Source organism: Oncorhynchus gorbuscha, linkage group LG14, assembly GCF_021184085.1.
Source record: "Oncorhynchus gorbuscha isolate QuinsamMale2020 ecotype Even-year linkage group LG14, OgorEven_v1.0, whole genome shotgun sequence".
Classification (NCBI taxonomy): Eukaryota; Metazoa; Chordata; class Actinopteri; order Salmoniformes; family Salmonidae; genus Oncorhynchus; species Oncorhynchus gorbuscha.
Window position 1 is genome coordinate 13,153,780 of NC_060186.1, and position 26,297 is coordinate 13,180,076.

Here is a 26,297-nt window from a genome sequence, read left to right on the forward strand (position 1 = left end):
TTTCATAGTTTTGATGTCTTCACTATTATTCTACAAGGTACAAAATAGTAAAAATAAAGAGTAGGTGTGTCCAAACTTTTGACTGGTACTGTATATCACAAAACTCATCAAATGAGGTTGGAGGACCTTCCTCATTCAGAATCTCCTTTGGTGTGAAGGATTTCTCCATCGTTTGTAACTTTTTCTGTAGGTTCTTTTTGGACGGGTTTTTATATTGAATTTGCTCTGGTAATTTTATTTTTTTAACCCGGTCTTTCAGGAATAAATTCCTCAATCTCCTTTTGTTAAGTGTCTAGATTATTCAGTGATTATGAAGTACATTCAACACCATTGTGTAATGTTAAATGTTATATTTCTGTTGAAATTCTTTTCTCTGTTGACCGATACCATTTTTGGGATGACAATTGAATTCAATGGCCCCTAAAGGTACATTTAAAAGCATCCAGTACAATAATTGTGTCCACTGAACCTGTATTGTGTAAGAAAGTCTGTTAAGAATTCCTTACTTTTTGTTAAGAAAGTAGTGTCAGTCAATAAACCCTGGTTAAATTTCCAATATGCCCGTCCTCGTGGAAAGTCTGTCATAGTTATATGGAGGGATACTGTATAAATTGACAATCTGATCACATTCCATCCTCAATCAATGGACAGTTACTTTAAAACATTTGACAACAAACAACTATACAATTATTTAAAATATACTGTACATTGAGCTATATTAAAGATTTACTGTATCATTCCGATCTCAGTCCATTGCTCAGCAGATCTTCATGACGAGCCAATTCCAACAAGTAGTGCAACCAAAAAGGCTATATTTCCAAGGAAAAACAAGACCAGCAGTACCAACTCCATGCTTGTCTGGGGGAGAAATGAAAAGTCAAGTACAGCCATGGCAGACAAAATAGTTGTTAAGAATGAGTCACGTACTAATTCACTGATACAACAAGTACATTTAAATGTGTGGGATTAAATGGTGGGATTCAGCGTACCGATTCAGAAGCACTCTCTGTATGATCTAGAAGAACAACCAAGGTTATATTGAAGTATTTAAAAAGAAAGTAGAAACCTGCACACTTCTCTTGCTTGTAATCACTTTGTTTATTCAAGCTTACGTGTCGGCCTCTTGTCCTTCGTCAGAGCGTTTGACGTGCGCCAAGAGGCCGACAAAAGTTATATATGGCAGATCCACAATATGAGGTTATTCAATATTATAGGGGGCTATATAACATCAACCTGCATTTAACACAATTATAGGGGGGCTATATATCATCAACCTGCATTTAACACAATTATAGGGGGGCTATATATCATCAACCTGCATTTAACAATATTATAGGGGGGCTATATTATCATCAACCTGCATTTAATCGATATCATTATGTATTTGATCTCACCATTGTGCTTCCAGCGCATGTGGAATTCTAGCAGGATGTACATCGTTGCCTCCCATCCAACAAACCCACCCATCACCTTCAGAAGCCAACTATCCTCAGAGGTGCTAAAATACGACAGCCCAGTGAAGATGGCTGCCACTGGAAGATAACGTCAACACAATTACTAACATGGTAGTAGTGCAACTGTCATGCAGGTGAAAGAGGACCCAAAAGCGACTTAACAGAAACAGAGTTTATTTAAGTCCAAACAGGGAATAACAGAAATCCTCTAGTCTGTAGAGGGGAAATAACTGGAGAAGCGGCCACAGACTGCAGGTCGCTTCGGGTAGGCGCAGGCCGTAGTTGACAGAGACACCTGCTCACACGCAGCATCTGATGAAGGCAAAAAACACGACAGGACAGGGCGATACACAATCACAGCAAAAACACGACAGGACAGGGCGAAACGCAATCACAGCATGGTGAATACTAAACAAGGAACCGACGGGACAGGAACGGAACACAAAGGAATAAATAGGGACTCTAATCAGGGGAAAGGATCGGGAACAGGTGTGGGAAGACTAAATGATGATTAGGGGAATAGGAACAGCTGGGAGCAGGAACGGAACGATAGAGAGAAGAGAGAGCGAGAGAGTGAGAGAGGGAGGGGGAGAGAGAGGGATAGAAGGAGGGAAAGAACCAAATAAGACCAGCAGAGGGAAACGAATAGAATGGGGAGCACAGGGACAAGACATGATAATAAATGACAAACATGACAGTACCCCCACTCACCGAGCGCCTCCTGGCGCACTCGAGGAGGAATCCTGGCGGCAACGGAGGAAATCATCGATGAGTGAACGGTCCAGCACGTCCCGAGACGGAACCCAACTCCTCTCCTCAGGACCGTAACCCTCCCAATCCACTAAGTATTGGTGACCCCGTCCCCGAGAACGCATGTCCATGATCTTATGTACCTTGTAAATAGGTGCGCCTCGACAAGGACGGGAGGGGGGAGGGAAGACGAAGGGGGTGCGAAGAAAGGGCTTAACACAGGAGACATGGAAGACAGGATGGACGCGACGAAGATGTCGCCAGAGGAAGAAAAGTCGCACAGCGACAGGATTGACGACCTGGGAGACACGGAACGGACCAATGAACCCCGTGGGGGGAGTCAACTTACGAGAAGCTGTCGTAAGAGGAAGGTTGCGAGTGGAAAGCCACACTCTCTGGCCGCAACAATACCTTGGACTCTTAATCCTGCGTTTATTGGCGGCTCTCACCGTCTGTGCCCTGTAACGGCAAAGTGCAGACCTCACCCTCCTCCAGGTGCGCTCACAACGTTGGACAAACGCTTGAGCGGAGGGAACGCTGGATTCGGCAAGCTGGGATGAGAACAGAGGAGGCTGGTAACCCAGACTACTCTGAAACGGAGATAACCCGGTAGCAGACGAAGGAAGCGAATTGTGAGCGTATTCTGCCCAGGGGAGCTGTTCTGCCCAAGACCAGGGTTTCTGAAAGAAAGGCTTAGTATTCGACCAATCGTCTGATTGGCCCTCTCTGCTTGACCGTTAGACTGGGGATGAAACCCGGAAGAGAGACTGACTGCACCAATCAAACGACAGAACTCCCTCCAAAACTGTGACGTGAATTGCGGGCCTCTGTCTGAAACGGCGTCTAACGGGAGGCCATGAATTCTGAATACATTCTCAACGTAATGATTTTTGCCGTCTCCTTAGCGGAAGGAAGTTTAGCGAGGGGAATGAAATGTGCCGCCTTAGAGAACCTATCGACAACCGTCAGAATCACAGTCTTCCCCGCAGACAAAGGCAGACCGGTAATGAAGTATAAGGCAATGTGAGACCATGGTCGAGAAGGAATGGGGAGCGGTCTGAAAACCGGCAGGAGGAGAGTTACCCGACTTAGTCTGCGCGCAGTCCGAACAAGCAGCCACGGTAAACGGCGCGTGTCACGCTCCTGAGTCGTCCACCAAAAGCGCTGGCGAATAGACGCAAGAGTGCCTCGAACACCGGGATGACCAGCTAACTTGGCAGAGTGAGCCCACTGAAGAACAGCCAGACGAGTGGAAACAGGAACGAAAAGGAGGTTACTAGGACAAGTTACCACGCAGTGTGCGTGAGTGCTTGCTTAACCTGTCTTCTTTTTTGGGGGGGGGTAGTTTCAATTCCCCAGACTGTTAACCCGACAACACGCCCATAAGGAAGAATCCCCTCTGGATCAGTAGAAGCCACAGAAGAACTAAACAGACGGGATAAGGCATCAGGCTTGGTGTTCTTGCTACCCGGACGGTAAGAAATCACAAACTCGAAACGTAGCGAAAAACAACGACCCAACGAGCTTGACGGGCATTAAGTTTTTTGGCAGAACGGATGTACTCAAGGTTCTTATGGTCTGTCCAAACGAAAAAGGAAGGTCACCCTAGAGTCCAGCCACTGTCGCCATTCGCCTAGGGCTAAGCGGATGGCGAGCAGTTCACGGTTACCCACATCATAGTTGCGCTCAGATTTAAACAGGCGATGAAAAAAATAAGCGCAAGGATGAACCTTATTGTCAGACTGGAAGCGCTGGGATAGAATGGCTCCCACGCCTACCTCTGAAGCGTCAACCTCGACAATGAATTGTCTAGTGACGTCAGGAGTAACGAGGATAGGAGCGGACGTAAACGTTCTTTTTAGAAGATCAAAAGCTCCCTGGGCGGAACCGGACCACTTAAAACACGTCTTGACAGAAGTAAGAGCTGTGAGAGGGGCAGCAACTTGACCGAAATTACGAATGAAACGCCGATAGAAATTAGCGAAACCTAAAAAAGCGCTGCAACTCGACACGTGACCTTGGAACGGACCAATCACTGACAGCTTGGACCTTAGCGGAATCCATCTGAATGCCTTCAAAATAACGGAACCGAGAAAAGTAACGGAGGAGACATGAAAAGAGCACCATTTCAGCCTTTACGTAGAGACAATGGTCTTAAAAGCTGTAGAACACGTCGAACGTGCTGAACATGAATCTCGAGTGACGGAGTAAAAAATCAGGATATTCAAGATAGAAAAAACAAAAATGTTCAGCATGTCTCTCAGAACATCATTAACTAATGCCTGAAAAACAGCTGGCGCATTGTTGAGACCAACGGCAGAACCCGGTACTCAAAATGCCCTAACGGAGTGTTAACGCCGTTTTCCAGACCCTTCTGATGCGCACGAGATGGTAAGCGTTACGAAGGTCCAACTTAGTAAAGCACCTGGCTCCCTGCAGAATCTCGTAAGGCTGATGACATAAGGGGAAGCGGATAACGATTCTTAACCGTTATGTCATTCAGCCCTCGATAATTCCACGCAGGGGCGCAGAGTACCTTTTCTTCTTAACAAAAGAATTTTGCCCCGGCCGGAGAAGAAGAAGGCACTATGGTACCGGCGCCAAGAGACACTGACAAATAATCCTCGAGAGCCTTACGTTCGGGAGCCGAGTAGAGAGTATAGTCTACCTCGAGGAGGAGTGGTCCCCGGAAGGAGATCAATACTACAATCATTGATCGGTGAGGAGGAAGGGAGTGGCCGGGACCGACTGAAGACCGTGCGCAGATCATGATATTCCTCCGGCACTCCTGTCAAATCGCCAGGTTCCTCCTGAGAAGTAGGGACAGAAGAAACGATTTAAACGGAGGGATGGCAGACATTAAACACTTCACATGACAAGAAACGTTCCAGGATAGGATAGAATTACTAGACCAATTAATAGAAGGATTATGACATACTAGCCAGGGATGACCCAAAACAACAGGTGTAAACGGTGAACGAAAAATCAAAAAAGAAATAGTCTCACTGTGGTTACCAGATACTGTGAGGGTTAAAGGTAAATGTCTCAAATCTGATACTGGGAAGATGACTACCATCTAAGGCGAACATGGGCGTAGGCTTATCTAACTCTCTGAAAGGAATGTCATTTTCCAACCCATGCTTCGTCCATGAAACAACCCTCAGCCCCAGAGTCTATCAAGGCAACATGTGGCACTTTGAACCGGTCCAGCGTAGATGGACCGACAAAGTAGTACAGGATTTTGATGGAGAGACTTGAGTAGTTATTCTCACCTGTAGCCCTCCGCTTACAGATGAGCTCTGGCTTTTACTGGACATGAATTAACAAAATGTCCAGCAACTCCGCAATAGAGGCACAGGCGGTTGGTGATCCTCCGTTCCCTCTCCTTAGTCGAGATGCGAATCCCTCCCAGCTGCATGGGCTCAGACTCTGAGCCAGAGGAGGGAGATGGTTGCGATGCGGGAGCAGGGAAACACCGTTGATGCGAGCTCTCTTCCACGAGTTTGACGAAGATCTACCCGTAGGTTCTATGCGGATGGCGATAGCAATCAAAGAGTCCACATCTGAAGGAACCTCCCAGGAGAGAATCTCATCCTTAACCACTTTGTGGAGTCCCTCCAGAAAACAGCGATTAGCGCCGGTCGTTCCACTCACTAGAGGCAGCAAGAGTGTTAAACTCAATAGAATAATCCGTTATGGACCGATCACCTTGGCATAAGGAAGCCAGGGCCCTAGAAGCCTCCCTACCAAAAACTGAACGGTGTAAAAACCCGAATCATCTCCTCTTTAAAGTTCTGGAACTTGTTAGAGCAATCAGCCCTTGCCTCCCAGATAGCTGTGCCCCATTCTCGAGCCCGGCCAGTAAGGAGTGAAATGACGTAAGCAACCCGAGCTCTCTCTAGAGTATGTGTTGGGTTGGAGAGAGAACACAATCTCACACTGCGTGAGAAAGGAGCGGCACTCAGTGGGCTGCCCGGAGTAGCAAGGTGGGTTATTAACCCTAGGTTCTGGAGGCTCGGCAGGCCAGGAAGTAACAGGTGGCACGAGACGTAGACTCTGGAACTGTCCAGAGAGGTCGGAAACCTGAGCGGCCAGGTTCTCCACGGCATGGCGAGCAGCAGACAATTCCTGCTCGTGTCTGCCGAGCATGGCTCCATGGATCTCGACAAAATAGTGTAACGAGCGTCTGAAGTCGCTGGTCCATTCCTTGGTCGGTTCCTTCTGTCATGCAGGTGAAAGAGGACTCTCAAAAGCGACTTAACAGAAACAGAGTTTATTTAAGTCCAAACAGGGAATAACAGAAATCCTCTAGTCTGTAGAGGGAAATAACTGGAGAAGCGGCCACAGACTGCAGGTCGCTTCGGGTAGGCGCAGGCCGTAGTTGACAGAGACACCTGCTCACACGCAGCATCTGATGAAGGTTAAAAACATTACAGGACAGGGCGATACACAATCACAGCAAAAACACGACAGGACAGGGCGAAACGCTAATCACAGCATGGTGAATACTAAACAAGGAACCGACGGGACAGGAACGGAACACAAAGGAATAAATAGGGACTCTAATCAGGGGAAAGGATCGGGAACAGGTGTGGGAAGACTAAATGATGATTAGGGGAATAGGAACAGCTGGGAGCAGGAACGGAACGATAGAGAGAAGAGAGAGCGAGAGAGTGAGAGAGGGAGGGGGAGAGAGAGGGATAGAAGGAGGGAAAGAACCAAATAAGACCAGCAGAGGGAAACGAATAGAATGGGGAGCACAGGGACAAGACATGATAATAAATGACAAACATGACAGCAACAGCAAACATGTTTGACAGATATTGGCTGAGAAGATTACGGTACTTTGTACTATGCTAATAAAATCCAACAAAAAAAACAATGTCATAATCACAGTTCCTTACCAGCTAAACCTTTTATTGCCACTGCATTCAAAGCATGCGACCAATTGAATAAGAATCGCCTGTGAAAAAACAACACTACAAATATAATACATTAACTTGAGAAAACCTTTGGATTTACATACACTTGAGCAAACTGACATACACGAGGTATGAGTCTGTATCCCTTACCAGTGATGATGAGGTCCACATCGGAACATGGCACCGATTGGCTGGAAGAAGGCCAGGATCATAACGATGCAGCCCAACACAGGATGGACTCCCTATAAACACAGATGGGCTCCCTATAAACACACTGGGCTCATAAACTGTCTCTCGTAACTATTTCAATTATCTGAGCCTTTCATAATAGAGTAGGTTTTATAAAACTGTAGACGGCACAGCATTTGTCAGATAGGTTTGTTTCAAATAACAATCGGCGCGCAGTAAAGGTTTATGATACATACCCCACTCCAGCCTCCAACTTCTGAGAAGGCCAAAATAAAGGCGATGATGGTGGCGGCAACAGTGAGTGTCATAAGAAACACGTGCACCTGAGGAACATGCAAGCCAAGAGTACAGATTATGTGGCATTATTATTTAGTACTAAAAACATTCCACCTAATAAAGTCATCTAGACGTGCTAATGTTTATGTTCATATTCTTATATTTTTTCTTTGTGGTTGCATTGTCGAGAAGGAACCTGCAAGTCAGCATTTTGTCGGACAGTGTATACCATGTGTATCCCGTACATACGACTAATAAAACTCGAAACTAGAAACGTGACGGACATCAGTCTGCGTGCTTAATTAACAGCATAGCTTCCTCGCAAACACAAGTGACCGCCTGCTTGACAGACTCTCCCAGTCTATCTATATGTAGAAAAGGCACCAATTCGATAGCAGTGAAAACATTTCAAGTACAATCAAATGTTGCTACACTAACATATTAGGGACAGTATTATAGAAACTCACCAGAAACCAAACATCTTTCCCAAAATAATGTTTCCCCTTGGCCACACCTTTCAGATACCTGGCTATGATCATTCCCAAACTACCCGTGGTCATCCACGCTATCAACATCAGGGAACCTGAAGCACAACAGGATAATAAATCAATCATCCATAATCAATACACACATCTTTAAGCGTGTATATGTAGTTACAATCAGTGTATTACCCTATAACAATTTGTTCGAGGTTATGCATGCAAACTCATCTCACTAAGGAAACGGCAACCTTACCATGTGCTTTAATAATAGGTGGCTCTTTTTCACTTGTAACAATTTGAGGACTTGAAATATCCACTTTAGTGTCACTGATGAAGGTGCCAGTATGGCGGCCGATTATCCCTGTCAAAGTCAACCGAAAAGTGAAATAAAATAAGAGAAATATAATAAAATGATATTATGAAACATATCACTCCTAGACTGAAGCAGACTGCTTTCTTCAGCGGTACCAGGCCCACAACATTAGAATCCTTATTCGATAACAGGGCCCGTATTGATAAAATATCTCAGAGTAGGAGTGCTGATTTAAGATCTCGTCTTCCATGTCCATGTAATGTCACTCATTATTATCTAAAGATGTCATAGCACTATGTACATAAAATGACAGTGGGATACAACTACTTCCTCTGTACCAGTACTGGTGCTACTATGCTGTAAGCTTTTGGCTCATACTGTACCATTATTGGAGGGCCCGTGAACGATCATGAGATAGTAGAGGGAACTGGACCCTCCGGATCGCTGAGTTGAAATGGGGTTCCTAGTCGTGAAGGAACAGCTAATGATACTATTATTCACTGAGGATTTAACATCAGAAACATTTCCCTAGAAAAGGACAAACAAGAGACATTTGAGTCATGACCGATTGTTTTGTGATTCATTATAGCATCAGGGTTGGGGGTACATTCCATTTCAAAACGTGTCATATCAAAACTTTAATTCCAGTCCATATTCCAATGGCGATCATCCTCTTAGCGTTTCATACGTCATAATAATAGCAAGTACCAGAGGAAGTATCTCTGGTGTCTTCTTTCCTGTTGAAAAGGCGTGTTGCAATTGGATGAGTCCGCCACTGTCCCGTCCACAAATATAGATGTCATCATTTCCCTGATGTGATGCAGAGGAAAACAGATTATGAGAGGAACACAATCAACCCTGCCACAGGCCACTTGAAGGTGCAGGGTACAATAAACAAAAATGCATGAAAGAAAAATAGCACACTGTTGAATGCTCCTGCAGTTGATTGGCTGCCTTCCACCTGCCCTCATGCAATCCTTCTTCATCACTTTAAAAATAAACTTGTTCACCGTCTTCATTTCAAGTGAAAGTATCTGGACGAGTGCCTTAAAATTTAAATAAGCATATTGAATTGCAGGATGTGCATGCACTACTTCTGAAAAGGCTACATTACCATCCTCTGGTCATCTGAGAAGCCAATGGCGATGTAGCCATCTGAAGGGCCGGTCATCTCCAACTGGATGGCTGTGTCACCGAGAGAGGTCATAGCAGACAGGAAGTAACAGTCTGGGCTGACCCCAGGATCACAGTTCAGAGGTTGGCTGAAACAGACCTTAGTGCTGTCACATCCAGTGCTGGAGTTGGAAACCTATTTCAAACATATTCAATGTTATTGTAAAGCACTTATGTAATAGTGTGTAAAAATAAATGTTATTGTCTGATTGAAAATGTAATATGATAATATTGTCAGAGAGTGAGTGGCAGGTAGCCTAGCAGTTAAGTGTTGGGCCAGTAACTGAAAGGTTGCCAGTTTGAATCCCCAACAAGGTGAAAAATCTGTTGATCTGCCTTTGAGCAAGGCACTTAACCCTAATTTCTCCAGGGTCGCAATCAATGACCCCACTCTCAGGGGGAGTTGGGATAAGCAAAAAACACATTTCCATTTCACACCTCACACTCGTACAGGTTACCCACTCGTACTTGTACATACAGTGAAACAGGACAAATATAAGCACCCCCTATTTGACCTTTTGAGAGACTATCACTTACACTTGTGATACATTGTTAAGACAAGTTTATGTTTTAAATAAAACACATTTTTACTATTATCTATTACCATAAGTACTAAGGATTTCAATGGAAATACTAGGTACGTCTACATGCACACTAATAATTCGATATTAAACTGATCAGTAGGCTGAGTATGGCATTAGTCATGTAAACACATTCTTCTGCTTATCTTAAATCGCCGTTCATTCTAAGTAAGCATATGCCGAGTAAAACATCTGGTTTTCTGAGCAACCTTTCTAAATATTTGGTACACTCTTAGAAAAAAGGGTTCCAAAAGGGTTCTGCGGCTGTCCCCGTAGGAGAAACCTTTTAGGTTCCAGGTAGAACCCTTTTTAGTTCCAGGTGGAACTCTTTTGCGTTCTATGTAGAACCCTCTGTGGAAAATGTAAACACCTTAATCGTAGTTCCAGCGGTGTATTTGATCTGTGCATGTACTAAAACCAGCAGTGCAAGCCTCCCTCTTTTGCATGAGTGAAGGGAGGTTTTTTTTTTTTCTTTTTTTTTTCTTCACCTTTATTTAACCAGGTAGGCTAGTTGAGAACAAGTTCTCATTTGCAACTGCGACCTGGCCAAGATAAAGCATAGCAGTGTGAACAGACAACACAGAGTTACACATGGAGTAAACAATTAACAAGTCAATAACACAGTAGAAAACAAAAGGGGAGTTTATATACAATGTGTGCAAAAGGCATGAGGAGGTAGGCGAATAATTACAATTTTGCAGATTAACACTGGAGTGATAAATGATCAGATGGTCATGTACAGGTAGAGATATTGGTGTGCAAAAGAGCAGAAAAGTAAATAAATAAAAACAGTGTGGGGATGAGGTAGGTGAAAATGGGTAGGCTATTTACCAATAGACTATGTACAGCTGCAGCGATCGGTTAGCTACTCAGATAGCTGATGTTTGAAGTTGGTGAGGGAGATGAAAGTCTCCAACTTCAGCGATTTTTGCAATTCGTTCCAGTCACAGCAGCAGAGTACTGGAACGAAAGGCGGCCAAATGAGGTGTTGGCTTTAGGGATGATCAGTGAGATACACCTGCTGGAGCACGTGCTATGGATGGGTGTTGTCATCGTGACCAGTGAACTGAGATAAGGCGGAGCTTTACCTAACATGGACTTGTAGATGACCTGGAGCCAGTGGGTCTGGCGACGAATATGTAGCGAGGGCCAGCCGACTAGAGCATACAAGTAGCAGTGGTGGGTGGTATAAGGTGCTTTAGTGACAAAACGGATGGCACTGTGATAAACTGCATCCAGTTTGCTGAGTAGAGTGTTGGAAGCAATTTTGTAGATGACATCGCCGAAGTCGAGGATCGGTAGGATAGTCAGTTTTACTAGGGTAAGCTTGGCGGCGTGAGTGAAGGAGGCTTTGTTGCAGAATAGAAAGCCGACTCTTGATTTGATTTTCGATTGGAGATGTTTGATATGAGTCTGGAAGGAGAGTTTGCAGTCTAGCCAGACACCTAGGTACTTATAGATGTCCACATATTCAAGGTCGGAACCTTCCAGGGTGGTGATGCTAGTCGGGCATGCGGGCGCAGGCAGCGATCGGTTGTAAAGCATGCATTTGGTTTTACTAGCGTCTAAGAGCAGTTGGAGGCCACGGAAGGAGTGTTGTATGGCATTGAAGTTCGTTTGGTGGTTAGATAGCACAGTGTCCAATGACGGGCCGAAAGTATATAGAATGGTGTCGTCTATGGTGTCGCGTAGAGGTGGATCAGGGAATCGCTCGCAGCAAGAGCAACATCATTGATATATACGGAGAAAAGAGTCGGCCCGAGAATTGAACCCTGTGGCACCCCCATAGAGACTGCCAGAGGACCGGACAGCATGCCCTCCGATTTGACACACTGAACTCTGTCTGCAAAGTAATTGGTGAACCAGGCAAAATGTCAGAACTCAGAATCAAGTAGACTTCCCAAAAATAACATGGTAGCTGTGGTAGAACGTTTATTTTTGATTGGCAATATTCTACATTTATCAAAGTCCCATCAGTAGCCTTAGATTTCGTGTGCATGTAAACAAGATTATTACGAAAATTGTTCTTCTTGCAAAGCATGCAAATGTTTTAATCAAACTATTATATTAATCTGAATATTCACAATAATCGTATTATTGTGTGCATGTAATCATACTCACTTCTGAGGATGAGAAGGCAGTAGAGGTAACGGATGTGCTGCTAGCTGGGGATGCAGTAGCGATGTTGTATGTGACTGGAGAACTTCTCACTTCAACCCAGAAGGTGGAGTAATCTTTTACAAAGGAGGCACTGTAAAAATGGCATGGTAGAACAAATAATAAAACAATGTAATAACATTAAGGGACAGAATTTCCATTTAAAGTGCATTTTAGTCAAGAACTAGGTTTAATCTGTGTCCAGGAAACTGGGCCCCATGGTATAAGAAGTGTAAGAATATTCTAAGATAAATACACAATGCAGAGGAATAGAGGTCAAGAGGGAATTAACAATCAATGGAAATGGTTGTTTTTCTGTATTGGGGAATTAATGATCAATGGAAATAGTTGTTTCTTTGTAAAGGGGAACTGAAGATAAATGGGTCATGGATACAGGATGAATTTCAGTCTGGGACTCATAGCAACATGTGGCAAGGTCTCATTGGTCCAAATTGTCTATACATTGAGCCTGAAACGGGATACTTGGTTTTTGGCCTTTGGCCTTTGGCCCAGTTTTACTGCAAGGAATTCTAATTGGTCAACCACAGGCTAGACTTGGGTATAAACTACATCCTGTCTCGTTGTTCAGCGGAGAAACATTGAGGACAAGGAAGAATAAACATCTGCCATCTACTTTCGAGCATAACAACGAGGATTTGTTCTCTTTCAATAAATATATTTTTTCTCCCCCTGATTTGCTTTGGGGTCTGTGTTATTGAAGAATAACAACAACTGCTAACAGAAGTGAAAATGTTGGTTCAGGAGCTAGTCAGATACTGGATGGGTGAATCACCTGAATTGGATGGAGTTGAGGTTGCCTGATGTGGGGGCCCTCCATATTCCCTGGATGGAGGATTTAAGTGAATTTGATGTGTGAGAAATTGCAGAATTCTGAGAATAGAAAAAAAAGGATCCATGAAGATTTATTCAGATGCAGCAGGGTGATTCCATGCCAGGAATTTCCAAAAAATGATCTGGCAATTCTCGCATAGAAACTTCATTGGGAGGAGGGATGTTTGGGGGGGGGGTTCTAAAAACCTTTTCCTGCTTTGTCATTATGGGGTCTTGTGTTTAGATTGATGAGGAAAAAAACTATTTTATCTATTTTAGAATAAGTATGTAACGTAACAAAATGTGGAAAAAGTTAAGAGGGCTGAATACTTTCTGAATGCACTGTATACATGCCTCCTGTAAGACCCTATGATCTGTGAACCGTGTCATGATACTCCTTATAGTGTGCTGTAAAATATGGAGTATGTCTCGATTCTGAAATACAAAAATTAACATAAATGTATTCAACATTAAAAATATTAATATGAATATCACAAAAGACACACGTCTACAAAGACAGCAGAGCACGCTCTCACTTTCCAAGAGGCAACCACATAGCAGGCTCAACTTCCCTGGCTGCCATACATGCCATAAATTGGCAAGTTAAACAATGGGAATGATCCCTAAATATGGAATTATTTACAGTTTTGTTGTTTTCAGTAAAAAAAACTGCTTGCCTGACTTCTCAGTTTACTTGCCCCAGGAAATAGGGGAACCCTTAAGGTCACTACAACAAACCAGGTTTCTGATTTTTACCTGGTTGCCATCAGGAAGAATAAAAAAATATATGTTAGCACAGCTGAAAACTGTTGTTCTGATTAAAGAAGCAATAAAACTGGCCTTCTTTAGACTAGTTGAATATCTGGAGAATCAGCATTTGTGGATTTGATTACAGGCTCAAAATGGCCAGAAACAAAGAACTTTCTTCTGAAACTCGTCAGTCTATTCTTGTTCTGAGAAATGAAGGCTATTCCATGCGAGAAATTGCTAAGAAACTGAAGATCTCATACAACGATGTGTACTGCTCCCTTCACAGAACAGCGCAAACTAGCTCTAACCAGAATGGAAAGAGGAGTAGGAGGCCCCAGTGCACAACTGAGCAAGAGGACAAGTACATTAGAATGTCTAGTTTGAGAAACAGATGCCTCACAAGTCCTCAACTGGCAGCTTCATTAAATAGCTTTTTCAAACAGAAATTTGCATCCTGTAACTCCAAAATGTTTTGGTACACTGTAAAGTCCATGGAGAACAATAGCATCTCCTCCCAGCTGCCCACTGCACTGAGGCTAGATAACACTGTCACAACTGATAAAATCCAGGATAATCGAGAATTTCAATAAGTATTTCTCTATGGCTGGCCATGCTTTTCTCCTGGCTACCCCAACCCCGGCCAACAGCTCCATACCCCCCGCAGCTACTTGCCCAAGCCTCCCCAGTTCTCCTTCACCGAAATCCAGATAGCAGATGTTCTGAAAGAGCTGCAAAACCTGGACCCATACAAATCAGCTGGGCTAGACAATCTGGACCCTCTCTTTCTAAAATTATCCGCCGCCATTGTTGCAACCCCTATTACCAGTCTGTTCAACCTCTCTTTCGTATCGTCCGAGATCCCTAAAGATTGGAAAGCTGACGGGGTCATCCCCCTCTTCAAAGGGGGTGACACTCTAGACCCAAACTGTTATAGACCTATTTCCATCCTGCCCTGCCTTTCTAAAGTCTTTGAAAGCCAAGTTAATAAACAGATCACTGACCATTTCGAATCCCACCGTACCTTCTCCGCTGTGCAATCCGGTTTCCCAGCTGGTCATGGGTGCACTTCAGCCACGCTCAAGGTACTAAATGATATCATAACCACCATCGATAAAAGATTGTACTGTGCAGCAGTCTTCATCGATCTGGCCAAGGCTTTCGACTCTGTCAATCACCGTATTCTTATTGGCAGACTCAACAGCCTTGGTTTATCAAATGACTGCCTCGCCTGGTTCACCAACTACTTCTCAGACAGAGTTCAGTGTGTCAAATCGGAGGGCCTGTTGTCCGGACCTCTGGCAGTCTCTATGGGGGTACCACAGGGATAAATTTTCTGGCCGACTCTTTTCTCTGTATATATCAACGATGCTGCTCTTCCTGCGGGTGATTCCCTGATCCACCTCTATGCAGACAACACCATTCTGTATACATCTGGCCCTTCTTTGTACACTGTGTTAACAAACCTCCAAACGAGCTTCAATGACATACAACACTCCTTCAGTGGCCTCCAACTGCTCTTAAACACTAGTAAAACTAAATGCATGCTTTTCAACTGTTCGCTGCCCGCAAACACCCACCCGATTAGCATCACTACTCTGGACGGTTCTGACTTAGAATATGTGGACAACTACAAATAGCTAGGTGTCCGGCTAGACTGTAAACTCTCCTTCCAGACTCATATTAAACATCTCCAATCCAAAATTAAATCTAGAATCGGCTTTCTATTCCGCAACAAAGCCTCCTTCACTCACGCCGCCAAACATACCCTAGTAAAACTGACCTCGACTTCCAATCCTTGACTTCAGCGATGTCATTTACAAAATAGCCTCCAACACTCTACTCAGCAAACTGGATGCAGTCTACCACAGTGCCATCCGTTTTGTCACCATAGCCCCATATACTACCCACCACTGCGACCTATATGCTCTAATCGGCTGGCCCTCGCTACATATTCGTCACCAGACCAACTGGCTCCAGGTCATCTGTAAGTCTTTGCTAGGTAAAGCTCCACCTCATCTCAGCTCACTGGTCACGATAACAACACCCACCCGTAGCACGCGCTCCAGTAGGTATATTTCACTGGTCATCCCCAAAGCCAACACCTCCTTTGGCCGCCTTTCCTTCCAGACTTATATTTCCCTCACAAACTTTAAACATCAGCTATCCGAGCAGCTAACCGTTCGCTGCAGCTGTACATAGCCCATCTGTAAATAGCCCATCCAATCTACCTACCTCATCCCCATAATGTTTTTATTGACTTTTCTGCTATTTTGCACACCAATATTTCTACTTGCACATCATCTGCACATCTATCACTCCAGTGTTAATTTGCTAAATTGTAATTACTTGCTACTCTGGCCTATTTATTGCCTTACCTCCCCACAGTATTTGCACCCAATGTATATAGACATTTTTTTTGTATTATTGCGTTATTGACTGTATGCTTGTTTATTCCATGTGTAACTCTGTGTTGTTGTTTGTGTCTCACTGCTTTGCTTTATCTTGGCCAGGTCGCAGTTGTAAATGAGAACTTACCTGGTTAAATAAAGGTGAAATCAAATGAAATAAATAACTAGTACCCGCAAAACACCAGTCTCAACATCAACAGTGAAGAGGTGACTCCAGGATGCTGGCCTTCTAATCCTTCTAGGATTTGAGAAAAAATTGTAACCACATTCAAATATTACCCTTGTCATTGTGTAATCCTGTGAACCCCATTCAATTCTGCTTGCAGCTATATCTTTTTTTGCACCTCTACTCACGTTGGTTGAGCGCTATCCACTTCTTTCCATTATCAATATTCCTTTTCAGACACTGTAGTAAACTATAGCCTAATCAAATTTAAGTTATTTCCCTTGGAAAGATATTTGCCACATGATTCTCAGCCAATGCAAAGACAGCATACTCTATTTAATTGAGACCACACATATAGCCTACTGTAGGCACACTTGATCTCAAATGTCCAATTACGAGAGGAGAGGTAGGCTACTGAAACTTGAAGCAGCGAATTCTGAGTGTGTGAATAATGCGACAGAGCTGCTTTTAAAGGTGCTACACATAGAATTCCACAGAACGTCTCCCCTATGTGGAAGCTAGGTGAATTTCAACAGCAATAAACTGCATTCAAAACAAATATCCGCCCTCACCCTCATCCCATTTCCCCATAACATGGTGGAGCCTTGCTCTTGAGCCTTTATTTTCGGTTTTGGTCCACCAGCTTCTCACAGCTGTAAAACTATATATTTTGTTATTGAAAAGATTTTTCACAGTGATATAGATGGTACAACGATTCACATAAACTGAAATTGAGTGAACAGTGTAGAATTTTAGCGACCAGGAAACAACAGAGGGGTTTCTACATTCGCCGCTTGATCCCATTTCCTCTTGATAACAGCTTTCCCATTTTAACAGATGCCGCTCTGGAGGGAGATATCAATAGATGAATATCACAGCCACAAAGTCAAACAGCTTTCCCATTTTAACAGATGCCGCTCTGGAGGGAGATATCAATAGATGAATATCACAGCCACAAAGTCAAACAGCTTTCCCATTTTAACAGATGCCGCTCTGGAGGGAGATGTCATGCAGGTGAAAGAGGACCCAAAAGCGACTTAACAGAAACAGAGTTTATTTAAGTCCAAAACGGAATAACAGAAATCCTCTAGACTTGTAGAGGGGAAACAACTGGAGAAGCGGCCACAGACTGCAGGTCGCTTCGGGTAGGCGCAGGCCGTAGTCGACAGAGACACCTGCTCACACGCAGCATCTGATGAAGGCAAAAAACACGACAGGACAGGGCGATACACAATCACGGCAAAAACACGACGGGACAGGGCGAAACGCAATCACAGCATGGTGAATACAATACAAGGAACCGACGGGACAGGAACGGATCACAAAGGAATAAATAGGGACTCTAATCAGGGGAAAGGATCGGGAACAGGTGTGGGAAGACTAAATGATGATTAGGGGAATAGGAACAGCTGGGAGCAGGAACGGAACGATAGAGAGAAGAGAGAGCGAGAGAGTGAGAGAGGGAGGGGGAGAGAGAGGGATAGAAGGAGGGAAAGAACCAAATAAGACCAGCAGAGGGAAACGAATAGCATGGGGAGCACAGGGACAAGACATGATAATAAATGACAAACATGACAGTACCCCCCCACTCACCGAGCGCCTCCTGGCGCACTCGAGGAGGAATCCTGGCGGCAACGGAGGAAATCATCGATGAGTGAACGGTCCAGCACGTCCCGAGACGGAACCCAACTCCTCTCCTCAGGACCGTAACCCTCCCAATCCACTAGGTATTGGTGACCCCGTCCCCGAGAACGCATGTCCATGATCTTATGTACCTTGTAAATAGGTGCGCTCTCGACAAGGACGGGAGGGGGGGGAGGGAAGACGAACGGGGGTGCGAAGAAAGGGCTTAACACAGGAGACATGGAAGACAGGATGGACGCGACGAAGATGTCGCGGAAGAAGCAGTCGCACAGCGACAGGATTGACGACCTGGGAGACACGGAACGGACCAATGAACCGCGGAGTCAACTTACGAGAAGCTGTCGTAAGAGGAAGGTTGCGAGTGGAAAGCCACACTCTCTGGCCGCAACAATACCTTGGACTCTTAATCCTGCGTTTATTGGCGGCTCTCACCGTCTGTGCCCTGTAACGGCAAAGTGCAGACCTCACCCTCCTCCAGGTGCGCTCACAACGTTGGACAAACGCTTGAGCGGAGGGAACGCTGGACTCGGCAAGCTGGGATGAGAACAGAGGAGGCTGGTAACCCAGACTACTCTGAAACGGAGATAACCCGGTAGCAGACGAAGGAAGCGAATTGTGAGCGTATTCTGCCCAGGGAGCTGTTCTGCCCAAGACGCAGGGTTTCTGAAAGAAAGGCTGCGTAGTATGCGACCAATCGTCTGATTGGCCCTCTCTGCTTGACCGTTAGACTGGGGATGAAACCCGGAAGAGAGACTGACGGACGCACCAATCAAACGACAGAACTCCCTCCAAAACTGTGACGTGAATTGCGGGCCTCTGTCTGAAACGGCGTCTAACGGGAGGCCATGAATTCTGAATACATTCTCAATAATGATTTGTGCCGTCTCCTTAGCGGAAGGAAGTTTAGCGAGGGGAATGAAATGTGCCGCCTTAGAGAACCTATCGACAACCGTCAGAATCACAGTCTTCCCCGCAGACAAAGGCAGACCGGTAATGAAGTCTAAGGCAATGTGAGACCATGGTCGAGAAGGAATGGGGAGCGGTCTGAGACGACCGGCAGGAGGAGAGTTACCCGACTTAGTCTGCGCGCAGTCCGAACAAGCAGCCACGAAACGGCGCGTGTCACGCTCCTGAGTAGGCCACCAAAAGCGCTGGCGAATAGACGCAAGAGTGCCTCGAACACCGGGATGACCAGCTAACTTGGCAGAGTGAGCCCACTGAAGAACAGCCAGACGAGTGGAAACAGGAACGAAAAAGGAGGTTACTAGGACAAGCGCGCGGCGACGCAGTGTGCGTGAGTGCTTGCTTAACCTGTCTTTCAATTCCCCAGACTGTTAACCCGACAACACGCCCATAAGGAAGAATCCCCTCGGGATCAGTAGAAGCCACAGAAGAACTAAACAGACGGGATAAGGCATCAGGCTTGGTGTTCTTGCTACCCGGACGGTAAGAAATCACAAACTCGAAACGAGCGAAAAACAACGCCCAACGAGCTTGACGGGCATTAAGTCGTTTGGCAGAACGGATGTACTCAAGGTTCTTATGGTCTGTCCAAACGACAAAAGGAACGGTCGCCCCCTCCAACCACTGTCGCCATTCGCCTAGGGCTAAGCGGATGGCGAGCAGTTCACGGTTACCCACATCATAGTTGCGCTCAGATGGCGACAGGCGATGAGAAAAATAAGCGCAAGGATGAACCTTATCGTCAGACTGGAAGCGCTGGGATAGGATGGCTCCCACGCCTACCTCTGAAGCGTCAACCTCGACAATGAATTGTCTAGTGACGTCAGGAGTAACGAGGATAGGAGCGGACGTAAAACGTTCTTTTAGAAGATCAAAAGCTCCCTGGGCGGAACCGGACCACTTAAAACACGTCTTGACAGAAGTAAGAGCTGTGAGAGGGGCAGCAACTTGACCGAAATTACGAATGAAACGCCGATAGAAATTAGCGAAACCTAAAAAGCGCTGCAACTCGACACGTGACCTTGGAACGGGCCAATCACTGACAGCTTGGACCTTAGCGGAATCCATCTGAATGCCTTCAGCGGAAATAACGGAACCGAGAAAAGTAACGGAGGAGACATGAAAAGAGCACTTCTCAGCCTTTACGTAGAGACAATTCTCTAAAAGGCGCTGTAGAACACGTCGAACGTGCTGAACATGAATCTCGAGTGACGGAGAAAAAATCAGGATATCGTCAAGATAGACAAAAACAAAAATGTTCAGCATGTCTCTCAGAACATCATTCACTAATGCCTGAAAAACAGCTGGCGCATTGGCGAGACCGAACGGCAGAACCCGGTACTCAAAATGCCCTAACGGAGTGTTAAACGCCGTTTTCCACTCGTCCCCCTCTCTGATGCGCACGAGATGGTAAGCGTTACGAAGGTCCAACTTAGTAAAGCACCTGGCTCCCTGCAGAATCTCGAAGGCTGATGACATAAGGGGAAGCGGATAACGATTCTTAACCGTTATGTCATTCAGCCCTCGATAATCCACGCAGGGCGCAGAGTACCGTCCTTCTTTTTAACAAAAAGAACCCCGCCCCGGCCGGAGAAGAAGAAGGCACTATGGTACCGGCGTCAAGAGACACAGACAAATAATCCTCGAGAGCCTTACGTTCGGGAGCCGACAGAGAGTATAGTCTACCTCGAGGAGGAGTGGTCCCCGGAAGGAGATCAATACTACAATCATACGACCGGTGAGGAGGAAGGGAGTTGGCTCGGGACCGACTGAAGACCGTGCGCAGATCATGATATTCCTCCGGCACTCCTGTCAAATCGCCAGGTTCCTCCTGAGAAGTAGGGACAGAAGAAATGGGAGGGATGGCAGACATTAAACACTTCACATGACAAGAAACGTTCCAGGATAGGATAGAATTACTAGACCAATTAATAGAAGGATTATGACATACAAGCCAGGGATGACCCAAAACAACAGGTGTAAACGGTGAACGGAAAATCAAAAAGAAATAGTCTCACTGTGGTTACCAGATACTGTGAGAGTTAAAGGTAGTGTCTCAAATTTGATACTGGGAAGATGACTACCATCTAAGGCAAACATGGGCGTAGGCCTGTCTAACGGTCTGAAAGGAATGTTATGTTTCCGAGCCCATGCTTCGTCCATGAAACAACCCTCAGCCCCAGAGTCAATCAAAGCACTGCATGTAGCACCCGAACCGGTCCAGCGTAGATGGACCGACATAGTAGTACAAGATCTAGATGAAGGGACCTGAGTAGTAGCGCTCACCAGTAGCCCTCCGCTTACTGATGGGCTCTGGCCTCTTACTGGACATGAATTAACAAAATGTCCAGCAACTCCGCAATAGAGGCACAGGCGGTTGGTGATCCTCCGTTCCCTCTCCTTATTCGAGATGCGAATCCCTCCCAGCTGCATGGGCTCAGTCTCAAAGCCAGAGGAGGGAGATGGTTGCGATGCGGAGCAGGGAAACACCGTTGATGCGAGCTCTCTTCCACGAGCCCGGTGACGAAGATCTACCCGTCGTTCTATGCGGATGGCGAGAGCAATCAAAGAGTCCACATCTGAAGGAACCTCCCGGGAGAGAATCTCATCCTTAACCACTGCGTGGAGTCCCTCCAGAAAACGAGCGAGCAGCGCCGGCTCGTTCCACTCACTAGAGGCAGCAAGAGTGCGAAACTCAATGGAATAATCCGTTATGGACCGTTCACCTTGGCATAAGGAAGCCAGGGCCCTAGAAGCCTCCCCACCAAAAACTGAACGGTCAAAAACCCGAATCATCTCCTCTTTAAAGTTCTGGAATTTGTTAGAGCAATCAGCCCTTGCCTCCCAGATAGCTGTGCCCCATTCTCGAGCCCGGCCAGTAAGGAGTGAAATGACGTAAGCAACCCGAGCTCTCTCTCTAGAGTATGTGTGGGGTTGGAGAGAGAACACAATCTCACACTGCGTGAGAAAGGAGCGGCACTCAGTGGGCTGCCCGGAGTAGCAAGGTGGGTTATTAACCCTAGGTTCTGGAGGCTCGGCAGGCCAGGAAGTAACAGGTGGCACGAGACGTAGACTCTGGAACTGTCCAGAGAGGTCGGAAACCTGAGCGGCCAGGTTCTCCACGGCATGGCGAGCAGCGGACAATTCCTGCTCGTGTCTGCCGAGCATGGCTCCTTGGATCTCGACGGCAGTGTAACGAGCGTCTGAAGTCGCTGGGTCCATTCCTAGGTCGGTTCCTTCTGTCATGCAGGTGAAAGAGGACCCAAAAGCGACTTAACAGAAACAGAGTTTATTTAAGTCCAAAACGGAATAACAGAAATCCTCTAGACTTGTAGAGGGGAAACAACTGGAGAAGCGGCCACAGACTGCAGGTCGCTTCGGGTAGGCGCAGGCCGTAGTCGACAGAGACACCTGCTCACACGCAGCATCTGATGAAGGCAAAAAACACGACAGGACAGGGCGATACACAATCACGGCAAAAACACGACGGGACAGGGCGAAACGCAATCACAGCATGGTGAATACAATACAAGGAACCGACGGGACAGGAACGGATCACAAAGGAATAAATAGGGACTCTAATCAGGGGAAAGGATCGGGAACAGGTGTGGGAAGACTAAATGATGATTAGGGGAATAGGAACAGCTGGGAGCAGGAACGGAACGATAGAGAGAAGAGAGAGCGAGAGAGTGAGAGAGGGAGGGGGAGAGAGAGGGATAGAAGGAGGGAAAGAACCAAATAAGACCAGCAGAGGGAAACGAATAGCATGGGGAGCACAGGGACAAGACATGATAATAAATGACAAACATGACAGGAGATATCAATAGATGAATATCACAGCCAAAGTCAAACAGCTTTCCCATTTTAACAGATGCCGCTCTGGAGGGAGATATCAATAGATGAATATCACAGCCAAAGTCAAACAGCTTTCCCATTTTAACAGATGCCGCTCTGGAGGGAGATATCAATAGATGAATATCACAGCCACAAAGTCAAAACAGCTTTCCCATTTTAACAGATGCCGCTCTGGAGGGAGATATCAATAGATGAATATCACAGCCACAAAGTCAAACAGCTTTCCCATTTTAACAGATGCCGCTCTGGAGGGAGATATCAATAGATGAATATCACAGCCACAAAGTCAAAACAGCTTTCCCATTTTAAAAGATGCCGTTCTGGAGGGAGATATCAATAGATGAATATCACAGCCACAAAGTCAAAAAGCTTTCCCATTTTAACAGATGCCGCTCTGGTGGGAGATATCAATAGATGAATATCACAGCCAATTATAACACTGGCGGGTGGGTAATACTGTGAAACACTATCATTCCACTATTACTGCAGATATATTATGGACATTTTCTGAAATGACAATGCAAAAGTTCAACAAAAAATCCTGTGTAGCAGCTTTAATACAGTAGACCTAGGCTAACGCATACAAAGCAGAAATGACGGCCGCTACCAAATCATCTGCGGGACAAAAATAGTTTTGAACAGTCCATGGAGGTTTATTTCATGTTTTTGTGTTACAAAATGCTACAAATGGCCCTGCTAATGCATACAGACAAACTAATCTCACCTACCCTGCTCTGTTTTCAGCTACGTTAGCAGCAATGTGGGTCCATTCAGTCACTGTTTGTATGGCTTAAATAAGGCTCAGACAAGCGAGTGCCTTTTATTGTACTTATCTATGTTTTGGATAAGCGCTCTGTCTGTTGTTTCTGTTTTGTCTCCATTCTCTGTAGTTTCCAGGTATGCTAAGAAAGGGACCCAAACCAGACACGGTAGAAAACGCGATACATCCCACTCCCTCATTTTTTCTGATCGGAGCAGGGCCACTCTGGCCTACTAAAGCCTTGTTCACACTGCGGGTCTTAATCCTCAAATCTTTTGAAAGAAAATGTTCATTTAGAAATACTGACTGCCAAACAGCAAGTACAAGTGACCAAATCTACATCTGCAATGCTTGCAGTTTATGGTTTTAGGTTGTATTTCTGTATAGCACGTTGTGACATCGGCTTTAAAAAGGGCTTTATAAATACATGTGATTGATTAAAATTGTATTTGTGTGTGTTCAGACAGCAGTCATTTGCTGACATGGCTATGCTATTTGTCATAGTAATGACAGGTGTGTGTGCAGTGGTGTAGGATGATAGGGTGGTGGTGCTCATCACTCAGAAGTTGTGTAGCAAGCTAAGGTGACAACAATGCCTGCGATGGGCATTTCCCAGTTGCTTTGAATATTCAAAACCATAGTGTAAAGAACACTTGTAAAGCCTCAAATGATAAAATCCTCCAACTTTCAAAACAAGTAGTCAACTAGCTAGCCAGGTGGCTAGCCAGGTAGCTAGCCAGGTAGCTAGCCAGGTTCCTAGCACATTCACTCATTTGATTGAAAACAATTAACAAGCTAGTTAGCTACCACGTATTCTTGTCAAAACGGTCAACATATGTAGCTTGCAAGCCACAAGGTGTGCTAAATAAGTCTAAAAACCACCTGAGGGCAAATTAATCCGATTTGACCATTCAAACATAAGTTGCATGGCCAAGAATCAGATTTGTATCTGACCTACGAAAGTGGTTTGATATGTGGCTTGAAACATCCTGTTCCATGTGCTTTTTGGCTGTTCAGACTGAAGGAAATAAACAGATTCAAATCGGATATGACACTTTTTTTTTATTTGAGTCACTTCGAACTGCCAATGTGAAGAAGACTTTATTGCTCCGGCCCTACAAAGTGCAAGACATCTCATTGGCAATTTATTTCTGGTCAGGCGAGGCAGGGACAATAAGTAGACCAGAGCCAGCTGTTCCCTCTTATGTGAGCACACTAGATATTATCGAGGAACCCTAAGCTCTCACAGGATAGCATGCTCACGGGAGGTGGGGATCACCCACTTACATAGACAGGACTTTTTTAAATTTATTTTTACAATGGTAAACAGCTTGACTGAACTCATTTAGCCACCCTTTTTGGCCGAACCACGTCAATTGGGTTGACTTGTAGTGCCTGTCTCAGAATGTGCGACCTTAAAGAAGCTGATTGTAAATGTACATTAATGATAATTCATTATAAGATTATCTGTGAACCTTTTAAAAGTTTTCAGTAGAGCCTTATGACCTACTCTACCCAACAGGGTAGCAGGAGGGCCCATGCAGGAACAGGGAATAATTGATCTGTTTTTGTAAATAGAGTGTTTTCTTCTGTCTCATAAACACATGTATACGATCTAAACAACCATTACTGTTTCCATGTAATATGCAGGGGTGCAACTTTCACTGGGGACATGTGACATGTTTTATCATGTTTTACTGTTTTATCATTGAAATGTGATACAAAATGAGGCAACGGTGTGCTTTAGGATCATGTGGACGCCTCCGAGCGGTTTGTTTGGAGTGTTTATCCAACTGGATAAAAATAATAATATATATTTTTTAATTATGTTCTCCCCACTTCTAAAATCAAAGTTGCGCCTCTGGTTATATGTAATACTGTAGCTCTCATAACATAACAGAAAAGCAGGCTATAGGTCAGGTAGTAATAGATAGGTAGGAATAAACATAATTAAATGGATTTATACAGTCTATGGTTATAGACTCACAGGTAGTCCGTTGCAGGTGAGTGGCTGGGCCTCCCCACTTGTTACAGTGAAGGATCCAAGAGGACTGCTTCCTCCAACCTCTCTGGCTTGTAATATAAACCCGGTGAATGGAGTGGAAGCTGCCAGGAGCCTGACTGTAAACAACACCGTGTTTAGTTGATTTAAACACCACCACAGAAAATGGAGACCGTTATTAATTGAATATCTACTTTTCAGAGATATCTACCCATAACAGCCAAACCATAGATATATTAATAAAACGTATAGGCCTTGCGGCGAGTGTTCAATATATCTACAATATATCTCCAGTAATAGAGAAAACTACATGATGTCTCACCTATGATTTCATCGCCCCCCTTAAAGCTGAACCGGTCAGTGGTGACAGAGAATGGAGCGGGACTTTGCTGTGCGCCTTTTTTGTGTTGCGGTATCATATTGTCACACGCCCCAGTCACCTTTCCGGAGCTGTAGCACCTCACGGCCCGCAGAACACACGCTAATAACACAATGATAAATATGTATCGATCCATTGAGATTAAATTATTAAAAATGAAAAGTAACTGTAAAAATAGACTACTGTTGGAGATAGTAGCCTACCGATTCCGACAAATTGTGAAGTTTAGGCGAGGGGCAGAA

General features: G+C 45.0%; 1 protein-coding gene across 1 annotated transcript; it reads right to left on the reverse strand.

Moving 5' to 3' along the window:
• On the reverse strand, positions 1 to 26,297 carry LOC123995777 (putative ferric-chelate reductase 1). Its single transcript, XM_046299451.1, has 15 exons — positions 25,999 to 26,297; positions 25,662 to 25,795; positions 13,091 to 13,188; positions 12,262 to 12,391; positions 9,501 to 9,695; positions 9,095 to 9,196; positions 8,770 to 8,914; positions 8,327 to 8,434; positions 8,059 to 8,174; positions 7,552 to 7,638; positions 7,277 to 7,368; positions 7,109 to 7,167; positions 1,395 to 1,532; positions 990 to 1,015; positions 1 to 858 (listed from the first exon to the last, which is right to left on the reverse strand). The coding sequence occupies exons 1-15, from the start codon at positions 26,189 to 26,191 to the stop codon at positions 769 to 771; spliced, it is 1,713 nt and encodes a 570-aa protein (XP_046155407.1). The 5' UTR covers positions 26,192 to 26,297; the 3' UTR covers positions 1 to 768.